This window comes from Xenopus tropicalis, chromosome 8 (genome assembly GCF_000004195.4).
Source record: "Xenopus tropicalis strain Nigerian chromosome 8, UCB_Xtro_10.0, whole genome shotgun sequence".
NCBI classification, from domain to species: Eukaryota; Metazoa; Chordata; class Amphibia; order Anura; family Pipidae; genus Xenopus; species Xenopus tropicalis.
The window spans coordinates 99,822,866-99,842,012 of record NC_030684.2 but is presented as its reverse complement, the minus strand read 5'-3'; the positions used below and the strand labels follow the sequence as shown (position 1 = coordinate 99,842,012).

Sequence of the window (19,147 nt, the reverse complement as noted above, 5' to 3'; positions counted from 1 at the left end):
GTTTATCCTTGTTTATTTTACTTTTATGCTGAACAATCAAAATCTCCCCATTACTGCAAAGCAAAAGCTAACTCAATAGGCTCTTTCTTGCTATAGTATCTGTATATATAATTATGATTATACCGACTAAGCCACATAAAGTACAAAGGGACAAAAGTAAAATCCCTGTTCTTTAGAGGAAAAAAGGAGAGCACACCATGTTTGGAAATTCCACAAAAAAAAGGGAAAATATATGTCCATACCCTGGTACATAGCTGGTTATGTACTTTGTTTTCACAAGGTTTTGCCGTTAGCTTTTTTAAAACACAATACATAGAGCACAGTTCTCACTTGCATTCATGATATTTGCGATCTTAAGAAATTATCGTATTCAATCCGAATTTATCCCATTCAGGATTCAAACTCGTGGTTTCATGAATGTGCCCCTAAGTATTTGTGCAATTGTGCTTTAAGTGCTTTTGATTCATATCTAAGGGTAAAGACACACGCAGCTACTAGTCACAATTACTTGTCACAGCTACAAAAATAGACTATGCAGAGGAAATTCTCAGTATTGTCTATGGCAGGGTATTTTCTGGCATTTAGTAGCTGCTACTAAGTAGCTCCGGGTGTCTTCACCCTAAAGCTGCGTGTGTCTTTACCCTTAGATATGAATCAAAAGCACTTAAAGCACAATTGCACAAATACTTAGGGGCACATTCATGAAACCACGAGTTTGAATCCTGAATGGGATAAATTCGTATTGAATACGATCATTTCTTAAGATCGCAAATATCATGAATATGCTTAAGAAAAAATTGTATTAGTCACGTTAATATCGTATTGGCGATCCGAAAGTCACGAAATATTCATACCAAACGATCATAAAATGCAGGAAAACCTTTCCGACTTTGATCCTTCTGTGCATGATTTTGGAAGCCTCCCATAGAAATCAATGGCACTCTGCAGCTCCAACCTGGCCCAAGGAAAGTCTCCCATAGGGCTCAATGGCACTCTGCAGCTCCAACCCGGCCCAAGGAAAGTCTCCCATAGGGCTCAATGGCACTCTGCAGCTCCAACCTGGCCCAAGGAAAGTCTCCCATAGGGCTCAATGGCACTCTGTAGCTCCAACCTGGCCCAAGGAAAGTCTCCCATAGAAATCAATGGCACTCTGCAGCTCCAACATGCCCCAATGAAAGTCGCGATACCGAAGCTTGAATGAATCCGAAACTTTCGTACTCGGCGAGACAATACGATTTTGTCGCACAAATTTTGTCGCAAAGTACGAAAAAGTCGTGCAAAATACGAAAAAGTCACCGAAAATATCCTCGAAGCGTTCGTGGATTAGTAAATGTCCCCCTTAGTATAGCATTAGATTCTAACAAGTATGAACTTTGGACATGCAATGAAAAGCGAAAATGAGACACAAATTATAAACAAGCACTATAACCCACCCACTGACTAAAGATCATGATTTATGGAGTGTTAAATGCATCAACTCTTGCAGTGTAGTCCTTTTATCAACTAATAGAAAAACCTTTGGGCTTCAACCAGAAAAAGCCCCAAATATGTGATACTTAAAACAGCAAAACACAACATTGTGTGAACATAATGTCCCCTGAACTAATTGGATGCCGTGGTGGGAGGGTTCAGACGATAAGAAATTAGAATATTCCCTAGACACCTTACCTCTTCCCTTGCTGAAATGGTTGAGGCTGGGGTGTTTGGCACAGAACTGATTGAGGTGCTCTGTCCTGTTCCTGAGGAACTCTGAGAATCTCCATCTCCTGCTACATCATGAATCTCTCTTGCCAAACTGGCAACATCTTTCACCAGGGTTTGACTCAATCTGTTGCAGACAGCAGTGTTACAAATGATTTTCATATAAAAATTCAATTATTACATGTGGACATTTGAGGCTGGCTTCTAGGAGCTGACTAAAATAGGATTTAGTTTTCTATATATCAAACAAGATAGGCTACAACAGAAACATTACTTGCTCCCCATAGGAAACAATTAAAAACTACTTACTTTTAAGTACAAATGTCATGTGGTACAACAGTATATCTATAGAACGGTTTGAAAGTCATAGAAATGTTGAATAACACAGACTTAAGTGTTCAAATACACCCAATTTTGATCTATGACACTTAAGAGTGCCACTACATAACACAACATAAAGCTTCCATTGGCTTTGCCTCCCACTTTCCGTAATTTCATATTAAGCATCTTGCACAATGTTATGCTACAGCCGAAGCATGTCATGTCGACCCTGGTGCAGCATTTGGATGACAGCTGATTTAATGCTGTGGTTCATACTCACCTGGCTATTTCTGCAATTTCCACAGACTGGGCCATGAAGTTGTTATAAACTTCCTGCTCATCCTCTTCCTCATCTTGGCGACTGTTGGGCATCTGACGTCGAGAGACACTGCTTGATCTTGAAGTCTGAGTGGCTGTTGAAGCACGGGAGTGTTTGTGTTTAGGAGTGCTGTGATTTGAGCCACACTCCTCCTCAGATGTAGAAACATAATCTGATCCCTGTTGCCTCCTTCGTGAAGCTTATAAAATGAATTGGTTTTAGAGAAAAAGAATGTTATATAATCAATAAAGACTTGATTGTGCCCCAGTAACCAAGAAAGAGTGTTGGAATTCTGTGCTTTTCTAATTATATACATAATATATAAATTTTTAATAAATAAAATGAGAACTAAAACAAAAATAAAAAGAACCTTTATCTCATGGAAAATATAATCTTTCTAAATATAATCAATTATAAATTCAGTAAAGTTGCTGCAATAATAAGTTACTCTTCAGTATCTCCCTCTCAGCAATGTGTCTTTCTACATGCAGGAGTCGGATAACAGGCCAAATACAATGGCGTTGGCTTCCTTTGTCTAGACAATGTAGTAAGCTAACAGACTCCAATACAAAGTGGCATACACAGAGACAGACTTCTGTTAGGGGGTTTGATTATTTTAAAAATGGTACAGCATGTTAAATTAGTTATATTTCCATGAGATAAAGTTTGTATTGAAATTTTTGTGATACTTCCCAGGTTAATAAATGTATTAACAAAAATTAAAGCACAGAATACATTCAAAAGAATATGTGATCAAAGGACTATTTTAAAATAGAGTTTTAATAGAAAGTACCTATGAAAGTATCCAGAAAATAGCTATGTACAGGCAAGGAGTTACACAATCTGCCCAGACAAAAACAGCAGGAGACAGTACTTCTTCTACTCCTATCATTCTCATTCTCTCTCAATAAAAAATGTTGGAACCTATTCAGCTTAGTGTATGTGGCAAAATAAACCAATTAATGTACCTAAATAAGTCTTTAGTCATTTGGCTGAGCTACACTGGAACAATTTTAAAAACACCTGGTTTGGAAGAAATGGGCTTGCCAGGCCATACTGCATGACAATATTGGTCATTTGTATTGTAGTAACTGGGAAGTACTGTAATTACATCTTATACCTATAAGCCTATTTTCTATTTAGTTATAGTTCAAGCCTAACTTCTTTTTCCATGGGTACTTTCTTTTAAATTGATTTAATTGATTTCATGGATTATTCACAGTTGTATTTCTTTTGTTGAATTATTGTTGCTGATTTTTTTTTTTTTTAGCATTTATTACTTGTTAATTTATAATTGTAAGTTAGATAATTAAAAAGGAATTTCAACAAAAGAAACATTTTAACAGATGGCAGAGACTTAAAATATTAATATGATAGTAGTCTAACAGGTGCAGGAGGAACTGAATGAGAAAACGTTAGAAAGTTAGGAAGAGAAAATGAAATGTGTAACAAGTGTTCTGTAGAATAAAAGAATGTTAATAAACTACAATAAACCTGGCTGAAAACCAATTCATTTGAAAAACTCAGTTGGAAAATACACATTTATATCACTCTCCCTAAAGGCCCATTTTTTTCAGAGTATTTTATATAGACATACAGGTAATGGATCCGGAGACCAGTTATCCAGAAGGCTCAGAAATACAGAAAGGCCATCTCCCATAGACTGCATTTTAATTAAATAATTAAATTATTTCATTGTTATAATAAAACATTACCTTGTACTTGTGATCCTAACTAAGATATAATCAATTCTTATTAAAGGAAAAACAATCCTATTGGGTTTATTTAATATTTAAATACATTTTTTTTTTAGGCTCAAAGTATGGAGCTCCAAATTTCCAAAAAATCCCTTATCCGGAAAACCCCAGCAACATCTGAAGCATTTAGGATAACAGGTCCCATATTTGTAGAAGAAAAGTAGCCAAAGTACTTAAACATTTCGAGATTGGTAAAATATGATAATGTTAATTAAAACAACACAGTTTTCTGTTAGTCTCCACTAACACCCCCAAACAGAATGTCCCTCACATTTTAACACTCTAAATTCTAAGGTTTAAGACACACTGTATTTTGCCAATACCTTAAAAGGGAAATGCATGAAGATGCAAACATATGTGATTATTTGAAAATGTGTTACAACAGCCCTAGAAACCCAGGCAATATAAGATATCGGTAATGTTTAGGCTTCATATTGCTCAAACTTAGTGGCACTTATATGCCTTAATGGAAATAAATGGAATGTTGGGAGAGAGAGAATAAATATTAATCAAAGTAGAATAACCAGTAAAATAGTACTTTTCAATTGAAATATTTTGAATAATATTAAGGCAATGTAATAAATAGGCACAACATTTGCATACCATTTAATTATTAATAAAGAGCTAAAAGTATATGCAGCACTGTATAATTTTATATTGATACCGTATATACTCGAGTATAAGCAGAGTTTTCTAGCACTCAAAATGTGAGAATTAGCAGAGTTGCAGGTATATGTTTTGTTTGTGGTGGTGACATTTGGTGGCAAATGCAGCTCTGTGTGTATTTCAGCCTGACGTTATTGATGCCCCCTTATCTTCAATTCATTTATTTGTTCGGGTTTCACACTGAGGTATACAGTGAAGAAATGGATGCCTAGGCTTATACTCGAGTCAATACGTTTTTCCAGTTTTCTTAGGTAAAATTAGGTACCTCGGCTTATATTCGAATCGGCTTATACTCGAGTATATACGGTAAATGGTTTCTATGGGTTACCTGCACCTTTAATAAATTTTGCACCTATTACAATGCACCCTAGATCTTATCAGTATTAAAAAACAATATTTAAAAGAACATTGCTGTTAGGATAAAACATGCTTACTTTTGCTCATAAATAGCATGTAATATTTTGAGAATTAGTGAGATGTTGCATACAATCCATTAACATTCCCTTAATTTTGGATAGGAAATGCCAATGACTAATTTAATGTGTGATATAAAGAGGCAGACAGATGCATTTAATGTACACATTGTAAGATGGACCACTAATGTGATGCAAAGAAACAGAACACTATTAACACTGTAAAAAATGAAATGGTATAATGATAAAGTGGGTGTGTGATAACAATATCCCTTTAAAAATGCATGGATCTTCTAGTGTTATTTCAGACTGGCAAACAGGTTTACAAAGGCAAAGGAATGAATCTCTTTAATGTACATTTTCTCTAATTGTCTTATTAAGAAGTCAACTGGTCTTCAGCTTATTTTCTACACCATCCTGAATCACCCATACTATATAACCAGTTGTGTAATGTATGTATCCCTTAATATATGCAGTGCTACTTTTAAGGCAAAGAATAATTTATGCAACCAAATGAAAGAAAACTGTATGGTTATTCTAGGATTAAATACAGAAACAACTTACTAGAAGATGATGAGTACTTGACACTGCTTGAGCGAGGTCTTGGTGTTTGCTTCTGTGTAGGTGGTAGAGGTTTCTTGGGAGGCTGCTTGCTTTCTGCCACAGCTGGTTTTCTACTAGTGTAACTTTGGTCTATGCTACGTCCTGAAAACATTCCTCTTACTGAAGAAGTTGTTTCAGAGTCACTTGGAACATTAAATGAACCTGCTCGTTTTCTTGGCATAGCAAGGATATCTAAACGAGATGGCTTTTTAGTTTCTGTAGAACTTTTAGCAGAAGATGAGTTTGCAGAAGACGTTCCTGGACTTATATTTGATCTTTCTACATCAGCACTTTCATTGTCAGAAGATTCGCCGAGACGAGCGCGACGCAGTTTGGAAGCTCTTGTAGGCCTCGGAGTTGATAAACTGTTAGAGCGTGTAAGAGCCTGCTGAACTTTTTGTGCATTTGATGATCTACTCGATTCATCTTTGCAAGTCTGACCAAAGGGTTTCCTCCTTGAAATATGCCTTGAAGAAGAATGTTCATAATCAGATGAAACAGTTTCTGAAACTGGCATATAAGGAAGACTAGAACACCTTTCTTCATCTGTGAAGTCTAATGAGCCACGTGCTCCAGTGCTACGTGTCATCCCTAGTCGTTTGGTTACATTTCTAGTTCCAGCATCAGCAGGAACTGTCCTTCGTTTCTCAGAAAGACGTTCTCGAGCACTTGGTTGACAATATTGCTCTTGTATAGAAGAAGTGGAGGAAGACTTTTCTTTCTGAAGGCTGACAATTCTGTTTTTCTGTGAATGACTTGGTACATTTTTATCACTGACTAGACTAACTGTGCTGGCTGTATCCACATCAGAGTCTCCTGATAAGGAGTCATCACGCAAACAAGGAGTATTTTCTATTTCATCAAGGTGGGACTGTGTAAAGAGCTTAGCTTCTAAAGCAGCCAAAGCGGTTTCTGTCTCTTTAAGTATTAGGCGTGTCTCCTTACTGTAGTCATGATTTGATTTTGTAACACTTAAATCTTTAAGCAATGGATGAGTTGAAATATGTGGAAGCTTATTTGGTAAAACATTGCTACTGGATGTCTCTTTGGTAAAGCTTTCCTGCCTTACAAATGAAAGAGGATCTTTTGCAGAGCCATTATCTTTCTTGGGAAACTGATTAACTGCCTTTCCTGAGCTTGGAGTCTCAGCAGTTATGTGTAAATTAACTTTCATCTTAATGTGGCTTTCTGGGCCCTTAATCACATCTTTAGAGGACAATCCAAAGCTTGTTTGTTTTACACTTCCAACGTCATCATTTCCAACATAAAAACAAGTTGATTTCTTTTCATTAGAAGGTACTGAAGTTCTCTGAACAGATGGTTCCCTACTATGAGACTCCTCTCCCTTCCATCCATTTCTATAAGTGTTGGAAGCCTTGGCAGACTTCCTGACTGATATGACACCATCATCAGACTTGCTGGTATCACTAAGACTGTCTGGATCTAATTCCTCTTGAACTAATAATAAACTGCTGTTTTCTTCAGAAATTCTCTTTTCTGGTTCTTCCAAAGACTTCCTTTGAGATTCATCTGAAAAAGACTCTTGGCATACAAAGATTGTTGGCATTACATTTTCAGGAGGAAGTTGTGGAAGGAGCCGTCTTGTTCTTGATGGCACAGTGGGATCTGCTTCTCCTTGGTGCTCTGTACGCTCAATAACGTCTTCTGTAAAGCAATGGTCTAATTAATTTTCATTTAATTATGGCTGCCAAACAGAACCATTAGCTAATTCCCACATTATGTTGCATCTACCTTTTGACATTACTTAACAATTAAATCTAAAACATTTCCATGTCTATAACCATAGCAAAAAATAAGAAAAAAATGTGGATTTGTGTACCCTGGATAACAGTGACTGATTTGAATCGAGAATGTTAAAAACTTACTGACTTAACAGATAATATTGGTTCAAAATCAGTTTAGCCAAATCAAAATCCTGCAAAAGAGGCTGGAATGCGGCCAAATCACAAACAGAATTTGGGATTCATTGCATGCCAAATTATACATTATACATATTTTGTGAATATGGAGCAATTTTTATTACTGTTGCTAACTGAAGTAAATCCTCAGTAGTATCCATATTCTGATCCAAACCAACAGTACAACTACTCTATTGAAAACTATGAGACATTTCTCAAGCAAAAACTGAAAATAAAATCAAATCTGGTCTTATGTACCATCATCTGCAATTAAGCCTTGCTTCTGACTGTCCAAAGGAGATGTTGGTGATGCATCGGGATAACTGTCAGCGAGGCTTGCCCAACGGGAAACCCATTTCTGACTTTGTTTGGAGCTTGACCCAGTTCTTTCAATCTGTAGATGTGCAAAACAATTTACATTCAATTATTTACATTTGGCAAAAGCATAGCCATTACATGATTGTGTTTAGTAAAACTGAAACATACCAAAGTTTCAGCCGGAAGCCCATTACTTAGTTTTACTGGTGGAGTTGATGACATTATGGGCTTGTGTGGTACACTTGGTTCACTGGCAAGAGGTTCCTCTTCTCCCAATTTAATAACTGGCCTATAAACTGTGGATGCAATCTTGGAATACTCATCGGATTCAAATACTCCAAAGACCTAAATACAAATGAAAGTGTTAAATTGTAAGCTATTGACTTAATTGGTTTCAGTAACCAAATTCAGAAAGCTAAATATCAAATCAAAATATTGCCCAAAGACTTACACACCACCTTGTCTGTTTCACAGAGTTTGTGTTTTACAATACATAATTTAGTCATAAATATGCAACAAGAGGCCTGGAGGGCAGATAGAGCCCTGAAAGAGCTACAAAGTCCTTTATAAACATCTTTCTTTTAATATAATCTTACTTAAGAACGTTTAACATGGTATATAAAATGTAAAAAAAAATATAAAAAAAGATTACTTTTGCTCATAGCGTTTCAGAAGTTGTCTTCCTTATCCCTAATAAGGTGACTAACAGTTTAACCATATTAGTTAACAGCAGTGGTTTTCAGAGGTTTTGGGTCCAACATTTAAAAAGGGCCCTCCTTATAATATTAAGCAAACTTAATTATTAAACAACATATTTCACTCCTTTAGTAGGATAGTTAAATCACCTTTGAATTAACTTTTATAACTGCCTCTTTGTGTTTTAGAAGTTATGGTTTCAACTTATTTTATATACTGCATGTTACAACACTGCATCTGAAAATGTTATGTGGTTATCACAGACAAAAAAAAAGGTGGACTGTTCACATTTGATGGTGAAATTGTATGATTATATTTCTGTTTAGGCCCTATACTATTAATGTTACATATTCCTTTCTTAACAGCTTCTTGATTGCCATAATAATAAAGCCCTAGCAATCAGATAGCAATTTAAAGCAAGTCTCACTTTTAAAATCTTTTAATGGTAAACAACTTTAAGTTTCATCAGTTAATTTTTTTGTACTTGGAAACAATAGAAAACCAGAAACACTAAACTTACTAGAAAACATCTCACTGCAAGTGGACAGAACCATTCAACTTCAAAACAAAAAGTTTACGTGGTCTTTCTCAGTATTATACCCAGTTCATATTAGAATTGCAGTTCACTTTACCTGGTCTATCATTTTCCTGGCTTGTTCAACTTCTCTATCCTGTGTCTCTGTTTCTATTGTGTATGTTCCTGCATCACTTAGGTTGTCCTCTTCTTCATTTTTAACTTTTCCTGTTCTTACATCAGATGTTAGCTGCATTGTTTGTGCTTGGCTTGAGATTTGCACTTGTGAGGCTGGTTGCTGCAATATTGATGTAGACAAAGGCAAGGTCATGGGTTTTTCTGCTGCCTGTTTAACTACCTCTACTTGTTCACGCATATATTCAGCAGCAAATTCTTGGGCAAGCTTTGATTTCTTCCCAACACTTCCATAGTTCTTCCCTGGTAACTTTGCTGTCGTAGGTGCAGAAGAAATGCGGTCCTCTGTCTTTTCTCGCCTAAAAGAGTTTGATCTTTGAGGGAATGAAGGGCTTGACAGTGATTTTGATGCTGGAGCAGTTGAACCCATTCCATTAGTTGACACTTTTTCAACATGCAATGTGCCCTTTCGCTTTTCAGCTTTTGCTTTAAGGACTGGGTCTGTGTCATTCTGAGGGGAGTTTGCATTGTGTGTAAAAGACTGGGACCGTTTTTTCCTAGGGGCATCATCATCATCAAAAAACTGTATGACAAACGCCTGCTGATTGTGCAGCAATTCTTCAGGTTCGCGCTTGATCTGCCGCTGGAGCTGTGGGTGATCAGGTGTTCCAATTTCCTGTTCAGGTTGGGCCACCAAGGGGTCTTCTGAATCACTCTGTGTTCCATCTTCATGTCTGTTACCTTGAATACATTAAAAATAGACAAGCAAAGTATGATGCTTAGTGTATTGCAATATGACATCACAGCAATTAAAGGGCTACGCATTTACAACTAGTAATGCTTTTGGAAGGGTATTTGTACTGCTTCCAACGAGACACATAAGTTAAACCTTTTTTAATTAAGTCTTTTATAATCGGTCATATAATCTTATAATGACTATTTTGTCAAAATGTCATATTCTAGCTCTACTCTTAACAACATTAAACATGTGTTAAGGAAAACAAACTTTTTATGACAATATCTGCCAACAAAAAGTGTTCCTTGAAGAAAGCTGGTTGTTATTTTTAAAACCTGGAAGTTGAGGTATTTTTCACTTTTTGACCAGCAACTTTCCAGTTTAGAATTTCAACAGATTATCTGGTTTCTAGGGTTCAAATTAATTTAGCAACAAGGGAGTAGCTTAAAGGAGAGGCTGGTACATAAATAGGAGAGAACCTGAATATAAAAAAAAGTAATAAAAAGTTAACAACAATTAAATTTCAGCCTCACGGAAACATTTTTTATGGTAGTTGGGGTCAATGACTCCCTTTCTAAAGTTAGAAAGAGTCAGAGGAAGGCATCAAAAAAGTAGAAAAAAAAAAAACTATTAAAAAAAATAATGAAGTTACTTAGAACTGGCCATTGTATAACATACTAAAACATTAACTTAAAGGTGAACCACCCCTTTATAAAATAATACATATAACTTTTTAATATAGTTGAAAAAAGACCAAAGTCCATCAATTTCAAGTTGAAAAAAGACCAGAGTCCATCAAGTTTAACCCTTCCAAGTAAACCCAGCACAAACAACCTATACTTACCTATCTATACTACAACATACATAAACTATATATACCGACATCAATACTAACTGTATATTATAGTATGACAATAGCCTTGGATATTCTGCTTGTTCAAAAACTCATCAAAGCCCCTCTTAAAGGCATTAACAGAATCTGCCATCTCAGAAAGCAAAACCTCACTGCCCTCACCGTGAAAAACCACCTACGCTGCTTCATATGGAAGCTCTGTTCCTCTAATCTAAGGGGTGACCTCTGGTGCGTTGATCGTTTTTATGGGAAAAAAAGAAAACATCCCCTATCTGCCTATAATCCCCTCTAATGTACTTGTATAGAGTATATGTATATGTCCTCTTGCAAGCGCCTTATCTCTGTCTAAATCCAAGGTTTAAGGTAATGCTTACCATTAAGGTAAAGGTATAGCATAGGTAATAAAAATAAATCATAAAATTAAAGGTAGGGTGTTCAACACACTTTTTTAAAAGGATATTGTCAAACTGAGTTGTACCAGAAACGTGTCTTGACATTTGATTTTATGTATCACTTCTTACCTTTAAGAGTTCTGTTATGGATAGGAAGGTCACTCTTGGTACTGTAGACATCTTCTCCAGGAGCTGGTCTTCTAATCAAACTTGGGTCATTTTGAACCAGCCAGTCAGCCACCTTACTTTCTGCTGACACCATTTCTGTTGGAGCAGGTTCCTTTCCAGCTGTTTTCCTCTGTCTCATAGAAAATTTTGTTACATGATCTTTAATTTTTATTTTTCCAGGCTGGCAATCATCAAACTCAATTGTAAAAGAGGCATGGCTCTGCATGACAGGGGGTGTTACAGGGGGCACTGCATCTGTGTCCTTAGTAGGGATTTCATAGACCTGGGTTTCTGGGGGCTTTACAGGCTGTTGAAAGTCTTTAGTTGGAATTTCAAAGTAACTAGGTTCTCTTCTGAATGGGTACACACACTGATCCTGAGAATCCCTGTAGCTCATATTACCATTTATTTCTTCCTCATGTTGAGTCATATCGTTTGGCCTTTCTAAAAAACAAACAAACAAAAAAAAACAAAGACCAAATATCATTTAAAAATACCACAATATAAATTTAATCCAAAATCTCTGTCCAAAACCTTATTTACCTGGAGAGGTAAAGAAATATCTTTTTGTCCCTCATTTCAGCAATAATTAGCAACAGTTTATTTAATAATATTTAATAACTCAAGCATAATGCCAATGAACCCTTATTTTGTAAACAAATTAAATTAATTTTTACCCTATATTTTTTCTGCTACACAAGGCACTTGTAGGGGAATAGCATTGGGTAAAAAAACAAAAGATTGTGCATTTTGTTGTTTGGATATATATTAAACAAAAAACTTCAGCAATGCAACAAATTCTGCATATTCCCACCAAGCTACCCCTACAGACTGCAGTGGGGTCAGCCTACATGTACAGCGGAAAAGTCTACCACATAGCACAAATAATCACATCTAGAACCATATCTGGACCTCTCTGGATGACACTTGCGGTATACTCAGCACCCCTTATTTATTCTGGTTTCCCTTTACCTAAATAGTTCCCAATATATCTTCCAAATTTAAGCCCTTTGCACAGTCTTTTGCACTTGTTATCATTGATATGATAGACTTTTTGTACCACCCAGATACTCAATATAAGCAAATTAAGCAGGACAAACTGATCCAGCACAAAGATACACCTGTAATTTTCTATTTTAGTGAATGACTACAACATGCAATTAAATGCCCATTAGCACAATGCATATACGGACATGCATTTATGGTATAACTACTTCTCTGAGACAGGGTCAGCTAATTCCTGATCTATTGCATTATTTACACAAATAGAATGCTTCAGCTTAGTCTCATTGCCAGCTGCTGTACGAGAGACTAAAACTGTTACAAATAATGTCCCAGAATAAAAAACAAATGCAGCTATCCATGATTGGACAGACTATATTCTCCTACTGGATTCTTTTCTATCATCTGATTTCTGTCTGTTTAAAGGAGAAGTACAGGTTAAAGGAAAAGTAACACCAAAAAATGAAAGTGTATAAAAGTAACTAAAATATAATGTGCTGCTGCCCTGCACTGGTAAAAGTTGTGTGTTTACTTCAGAAAGTCTACTATAATTTTTATAGATAAGCTGCTATGTAGCCATGGGGGCAGCCATTCAAAGGAGAAAAGGCACAGGCACATAGCAGATAACAGATAAAACACTATTGTATTCTACAGAACTTATCCGTTATCTGCTATGTAACCTGTGCCTTTTCTCCTTTTTTCCAGCTTGAATGGCTGCCCCCATGGCTACACAGCAGCTTATTATATAAATTATAGTAGTGTTACTGTAGCAAACACACCAGTTTTACCAGTGCAGGGCAACAGTGCATTATATTTTTATTACTTTAAAGCTCTTTCATTTTTTGGTGTTACTGTTCCTTTAACAAAGAGTTAGGATAAAAATGCTACATTTGTGTTTTAAATTCTTTACCAACCCAAATATACCACAGTCCTTTGAAGATGTCTCCAGTAGCTTCCTTAGCTCAAGTAAAGCACTTGAGCTAAGAGATCAACTCACAATATACAGTATACAAAAAAATATAATTAATAATACAAGGCTGATTAGTAATTACTCAGATTCACGTTACATTGTAGCATAGAAACCAGTGCATTCTGCATCAGAATTAATTAATAATCACCTTCTATGACAGATAACCTCATGTCTTGTAATGTTTTGGTGATGTCACCCTTAAGCTTAGCCTCTCAACAGTAGCTCAAAACACAGACACTGAGCATATGCAGTTTTGCTGACATGATCCAAGCTGCTGTGGACAACTGTGAGGGTATAGATCATTTTTATATTAGGGCACTGAACCTCCGGGTTAGTGCAGTAAGTTAAAAAAAAAACCAAAACATTTTCTTGACATATTTCTTTTCAGGCTTTAGATTTCCTTTAATAATTACTTGTATGTGAGCTTCAATTCCTAGGTATTAGCCATGGCTATTATATATTACTGGCATAAGCAAATAAGGTAAGTTTAATGAAATAGAGAGAACTCCTTTCATATAGTAACCCAGGGTGTTCCTGAACCTCAAACCAGTATGTACTTATCTTATATAAAGGTTCCAACAGCACCAAACTATAATTAACCTACTAGTGGCTGGGAGGAGGCAAGATGGAATGACCTTGCAAATAATGTATTCAATTTTTTTGGCATGACTTTAATATTGTTATTATAGTAAATTGAGATGTCCTTTAAAGGAGAAGGAACACTTTAATCATTGTGAGGTGCGTTAAATGTTAGGCACCCAGTGATTGTAATCACTTCCCTGAATCCCCCGGCCGGTGCTCCTGTTAGCAGAAATCTGCACCGGCCCACTTCTGTGCAAGCAATCCTATTCCTTCTTTTTTTTTCCATATGGGGGCACATTTGCAGTAGAGTGAAAAGCTGAACTTTAACAAAAATGCCAGGATTTGCACTCTATCGCACATACATCGGCCTCAGGATTTTGAATAAAGAAAAAGCAGGAGGGTGCCTAACATTTGGGGGTTACTTTCCTTCTTTAAAACTGTGTAAATATAGAAAACAAACTCACCTGAATAGTGTTCATCTTGTCTTCTGCCTTCCTTATCAAGCTTGTTATCATCATCCTCTCCCCACCAAGATGGTTGACCGTACAAAGGTGTACGGTAGGCAGGAATATCTAGAAGCAAAAATATATTTAATCAGTAAGCTTTCTGTAAGACTGCAGATATGCAATAAAATTACACAAATTATGTTATATATAAGAATATATACAAAATTACATACATAATGGTCAAATATGGTATTTACTAGCAAGGTTTCTATAACTATTGCCAGACTGACAACTATCAAGTGATACTTGCTCAAATGATATAAAATTTATACAGTGGCTTTTAAAAAGGTTGGGGTTTTTACACTGACTATGTAACTATATACGTACGTTTATGTAACTATATACGTTTGTTTGTCAGCCATATTTATGTACATGGGTGAATTGCTCAATACCAAATGATTCACAACTTTAATCACTCAACTTTAAGTGATTAACAACGTGTGTACTACTCTTCAGAAACATTTGAAACTATCCTGTGTGTCTAAGGAACCTAAATACATTTGGGAGAAACTCTTTGCAATATTTTAGATATTATCTTTTCTTTTTGGAATTTTCAAACAATAAACAACAAATTAGCAGTAAAACATGCAAACATTTAATGGTTCTAATTAGTTACAAAAATGCAAAAAGCAAACCATACTATAGCAACCGACATATAGGTGCATCCCAGTGCCACATGGTCCCCTAAACTCTGTCCTCCTTACGTGTTTCGCACAACTGGGTGCTTCATCAGAGGAGGTGTGGCATTAACAAGTCATTTCCTTTATATAGCCTCATATAGAGTGTGCAGGCCACAGCCATAACCCTGTATTGAGCATACAATGCATATATTCTCAAACTACACAGGGCCCTATAAAATACAAGTGGAGGGTATATAAAGGAAATAACTTGTTAATGCTTAAGAATATATATATATATATATATATATATATATATATATATATATATATATATATATATATATATATATATATATATATATATATATATAGTCTGTTGGGAGCCAGCACTCACGTTTAAGAAAACACTGGACGCCTGGGTGCAGTATTAACAATTCAGGAAACATGTCACAGGAACGATACCGCACTCACAGGTCTTAGTAGAGGAAAACGATGATTTATTTTCACAGCATACAACTGACGTTTCGGCTGTCTCCACAGCCTTCTCTTTCTCTCAGCCGAAACGTCAGTTGTATGCTGTGAAAATAAATCATCGTTTTCCTCTACTAAGACCTGTGAGTGCGGTATCGTTCCTGTGACATGTTTCCTGAATTGTTAATACTGCACCCAGGCGTCCAGTGTTTTCTTAAACGTGAGTGCTGGCTCCCAACAGACTATATATATATATATATATATATATATATATATATATATATATATATATATATATATATATATATATATATATATATATATATATATATATTCTTAAGCATTAACAAGTTATTTCCTTTATATACCCTCCACTTGTATTTATATACAGTCTGTTGGGAGCCAGCACTCACGTTTAAGAAAACACTGGACGCCTGGGTGCAGTATTAACAATTCAGGAAACATGTCACAGGAACGATACCGCACTCACAGGTCTTAGTAGAGGAAAACGATGATTTATTTTCACAGCATACAACTGACGTTTCGGCTGTCTCCACAGCCTTTCTCTTTGAGAAAGGCTGTGGAGACAGCCGAAACGTCAGTTGTATGCTGTGAAAATAAATCATCGTTTTCCTCTACTAAGACCTGTGAGTGCGGTATCGTTCCTGTGACATATATATATATATATATATATATATATATATATATATATATATATAGTTTGCTTTATAAATTTTTGTAAATTCCCCACTAAATGTTTGCATGTTTCACTGCTAATTTGTTTACTGTATTTATATCCAGAACCCTAACAGTGTGATATAGAGACTAGATGGTCTCTGTCTATCATTTATTGTTTTTGGGATTTTCCCTTTTATGGCAATCTGGACACTGAGTCCACAGGGCTGATTAATTACAGTCAAATAGCACGCCTGTATTTGAGCAGTATCAAAGACCCACCTGCAACAGCAATAAACCACGACTATACTACAAATTAGATGGACCACTTTTTTAATGGACCAGAATTAGAAAAAAAAAAAGTTTTCCCACATGGTTAAGCAGCAAATTTGGCATCAAAAGCCAATACAGACTGCCTTCCAATAAACACCTCAAAATAACAGTGACTTACACCATACACTTATACATGTATAGCTAGAACTCTTATCAAATAACGGACTAAAAGGGTAGATAATTATTACCACTAGTAGCTTTCTTGTCAGCTTTGTCCTGTTTGGCTTGGGCAGAGTCTACGTGGGCACCATGCTCTTTAAACTGGTCTTCTCTTCCTGCTGCAGCGGTTTTCAAACACATCTGAAGGTGGCTGGTGTACTTTTCATGCTAAAAAAAGATGTATATTGAAAATTCAATGTAATGGATCCAAAAAACCATTTTAAATATTTTAAAAGTCTTCAGAGACATAAGTGGCATAAAAATATGACAGATTAAAGACAACTATTTGTATATACAGTACTGAAGGGCCAAATAAAATAGGCATTTTTTTTTCCCCCCCTGTGATAAGACTTCTGTAATAGACTTCTTACCTATTCTTTATTCATTAGCTTCTCTCAGTGATGAAATCAATTTCCAATAATTGTGAAAAAGATGACTAGGATATACAAAAACTAAAGGGTCATCTACAATTGATGGCCGCAGTCACATGCTGCAAACTGTTGTAGATCTAGCACATGAATAAGGTGTAAAACTAAAGCAAAAGTAAAAGTAGAAAGTGATTGCTTATTTAAGGTCAAAGAGCAATGCATCATGCTGAAGATTCAATAAAAACAAAGTTAAAGCAGTATTTGCATTGCATTCATGCAGCTATTGACCAGTTTAAACAGTAGATGCCATCCATGAACTTGAAGTTAAAACTATGGACACATTTTGTAATGCAGGGACAGAAAAACAAAATAGATAATCAAAGCCAAGCAACCACGTATGTTTTACCAAACAAAAGACACACGTCCAACAAAAACCATTAAACAGACTCTGGTGTTAACACTGGGACAAGTCCTGGAGTTAAAGCTAGTATGTTTGTAACTATATGGAACAGATGAGCCATTAACTCAGAAAAATGAAATACTGAGCTTATCCAAGAAAAGCTGGGCCAATATATCTGGAACATTCACTTTTTCATGTTTCCAATCTGGACATTAGTCATTTGTGCTAAAAAGGAAATGCTAATTAGGACAGAAGTGCTGCTGGTGAACTTTGCAATACAGTAATTGACTTGCCTTTAACACTGCAGGCATAAAAAGTTATAGCATGTCAAGCTGTTCTGGATTTTTGCCTCTTTATCTCCAGTCTGTTGGGAAAAAGTCACTGATCCGAAACACAAGCCTTAGGGTTTAATTATACATTGTGGCTGTGGACAGGTCCTGTTTGCTGGTGCTCTTACACTCCCTATAATTTACATAAGTGCTATATGTACCTCACATTTATATTCAGGTACTTTCCTTTTCACTTCAGCCTTTCCCGTAACTTCAGGGGTGTAACTACAGAGGAAGCAGACCCTACAGTTTAGAGGGGGCTCAGTAAGGTTCTAGTTAATGAGCAATTTCAATAGATCTTAGTAGCATAGGCCAACTTATGTATATTTTGGGACACTAAATTAAATTTGCTGTGGAGCCCAGCGACATTTATTTACACTACTGCGTAACTGGGCTAAAGAAAACATACAGTAGGACATGATGCAGTCTGTTTAGCACGTCTAGAGACATTAAGCAACCAAAAGAAAATCTTCAACATACGATTTTGGTTAAATGTGAATAAAATGCATTAAATATCTATGTTTGAAATTAAGTTTAATCTTTGTTGTTCACACGCAGAGATTAGAAGTTAAGTATGGCATTAAAAAAAGATTTTAGATCTAAACTTGTTTTGGAAAGTACATTTTTTTCAAATGCTCTAATAATAAAATTAAATATATAAATAAATATAAATATATATCCCCCTTTTTGACATAAGCTAGTTCTGTTGGGTTTATGTAGAAAAAGTGCATAAACACAATCTGAACTTTAAGAAATATGAATGTGTTTTTGTTTTACACAAACATAACTGATTCCACAGACTGATGGACACGATAACTCCAAGCTGTTTCCCAAGATCCCTTAGGCTGATGCCACACAGGGCCGATTCTTGGTCTGAGCGTAAAGTTCAGGCCGAGAATCAGCCCCTCCCTCTTACCTTGCCTACACCCGGAAGCATTGTGTCGACCTGGGTGCGGGCACAGGCACACATGGCGGACATCGGCAAAGAAACACAAGGGTTCACATTTCAGAGTTGATATCCGCCTGCATCTGGACCGATACAATGCTTCCGTGTGTATGAAAGGTAGGAGGCTGATGCCAGCGGAGGGGCTGGTTCTCGGCCAGCAATTTTGACACAGGCTGGGAATCAGCCCTGTGTGGCATCATCCTTATGCTCTAAGTGTAATGCACTTACACTTGGACGAATTCTGGAACTCTCTGCTTTCCATAGTTGAGTGGAGC

At 36.1% G+C, this 19,147-nt stretch overlaps 1 protein-coding gene across 5 annotated transcripts in view; it reads right to left on the bottom strand.

The window, feature by feature from the left end:
* The window catches only part of cep170b (centrosomal protein 170B), a 58,875-nt gene that overhangs the window by 15,463 nt on the left and 24,265 nt on the right, over nt 1-19,147 (bottom strand). For 4 of the 5 annotated variants that reach the window (XM_031890593.1, XM_031890592.1, XM_031890595.1 and 1 more), the window contains 9 exons: nt 16,859-16,997; nt 14,530-14,637; nt 11,473-11,955; nt 9,346-10,103; nt 8,186-8,362; nt 7,958-8,093; nt 5,742-7,445; nt 2,303-2,540; nt 1,669-1,828 (listed from right to left, as the gene is read on the bottom strand). In XM_031890593.1, coding sequence (XP_031746453.1) covers nt 1,669-1,828; nt 2,303-2,540; nt 5,742-7,445; nt 7,958-8,093; nt 8,186-8,362; nt 9,346-10,103; nt 11,473-11,955; nt 14,530-14,637; nt 16,859-16,997 — 3,903 coding nt within the window. The remainder of the gene's footprint in view (nt 1-1,668; nt 1,829-2,302; nt 2,541-5,741; nt 7,446-7,957; nt 8,094-8,185; nt 8,363-9,345; nt 10,104-11,472; nt 11,956-14,529; nt 14,638-16,858; nt 16,998-19,147) is intronic. The other variant, XM_031890594.1, reaches the window with a different exon arrangement.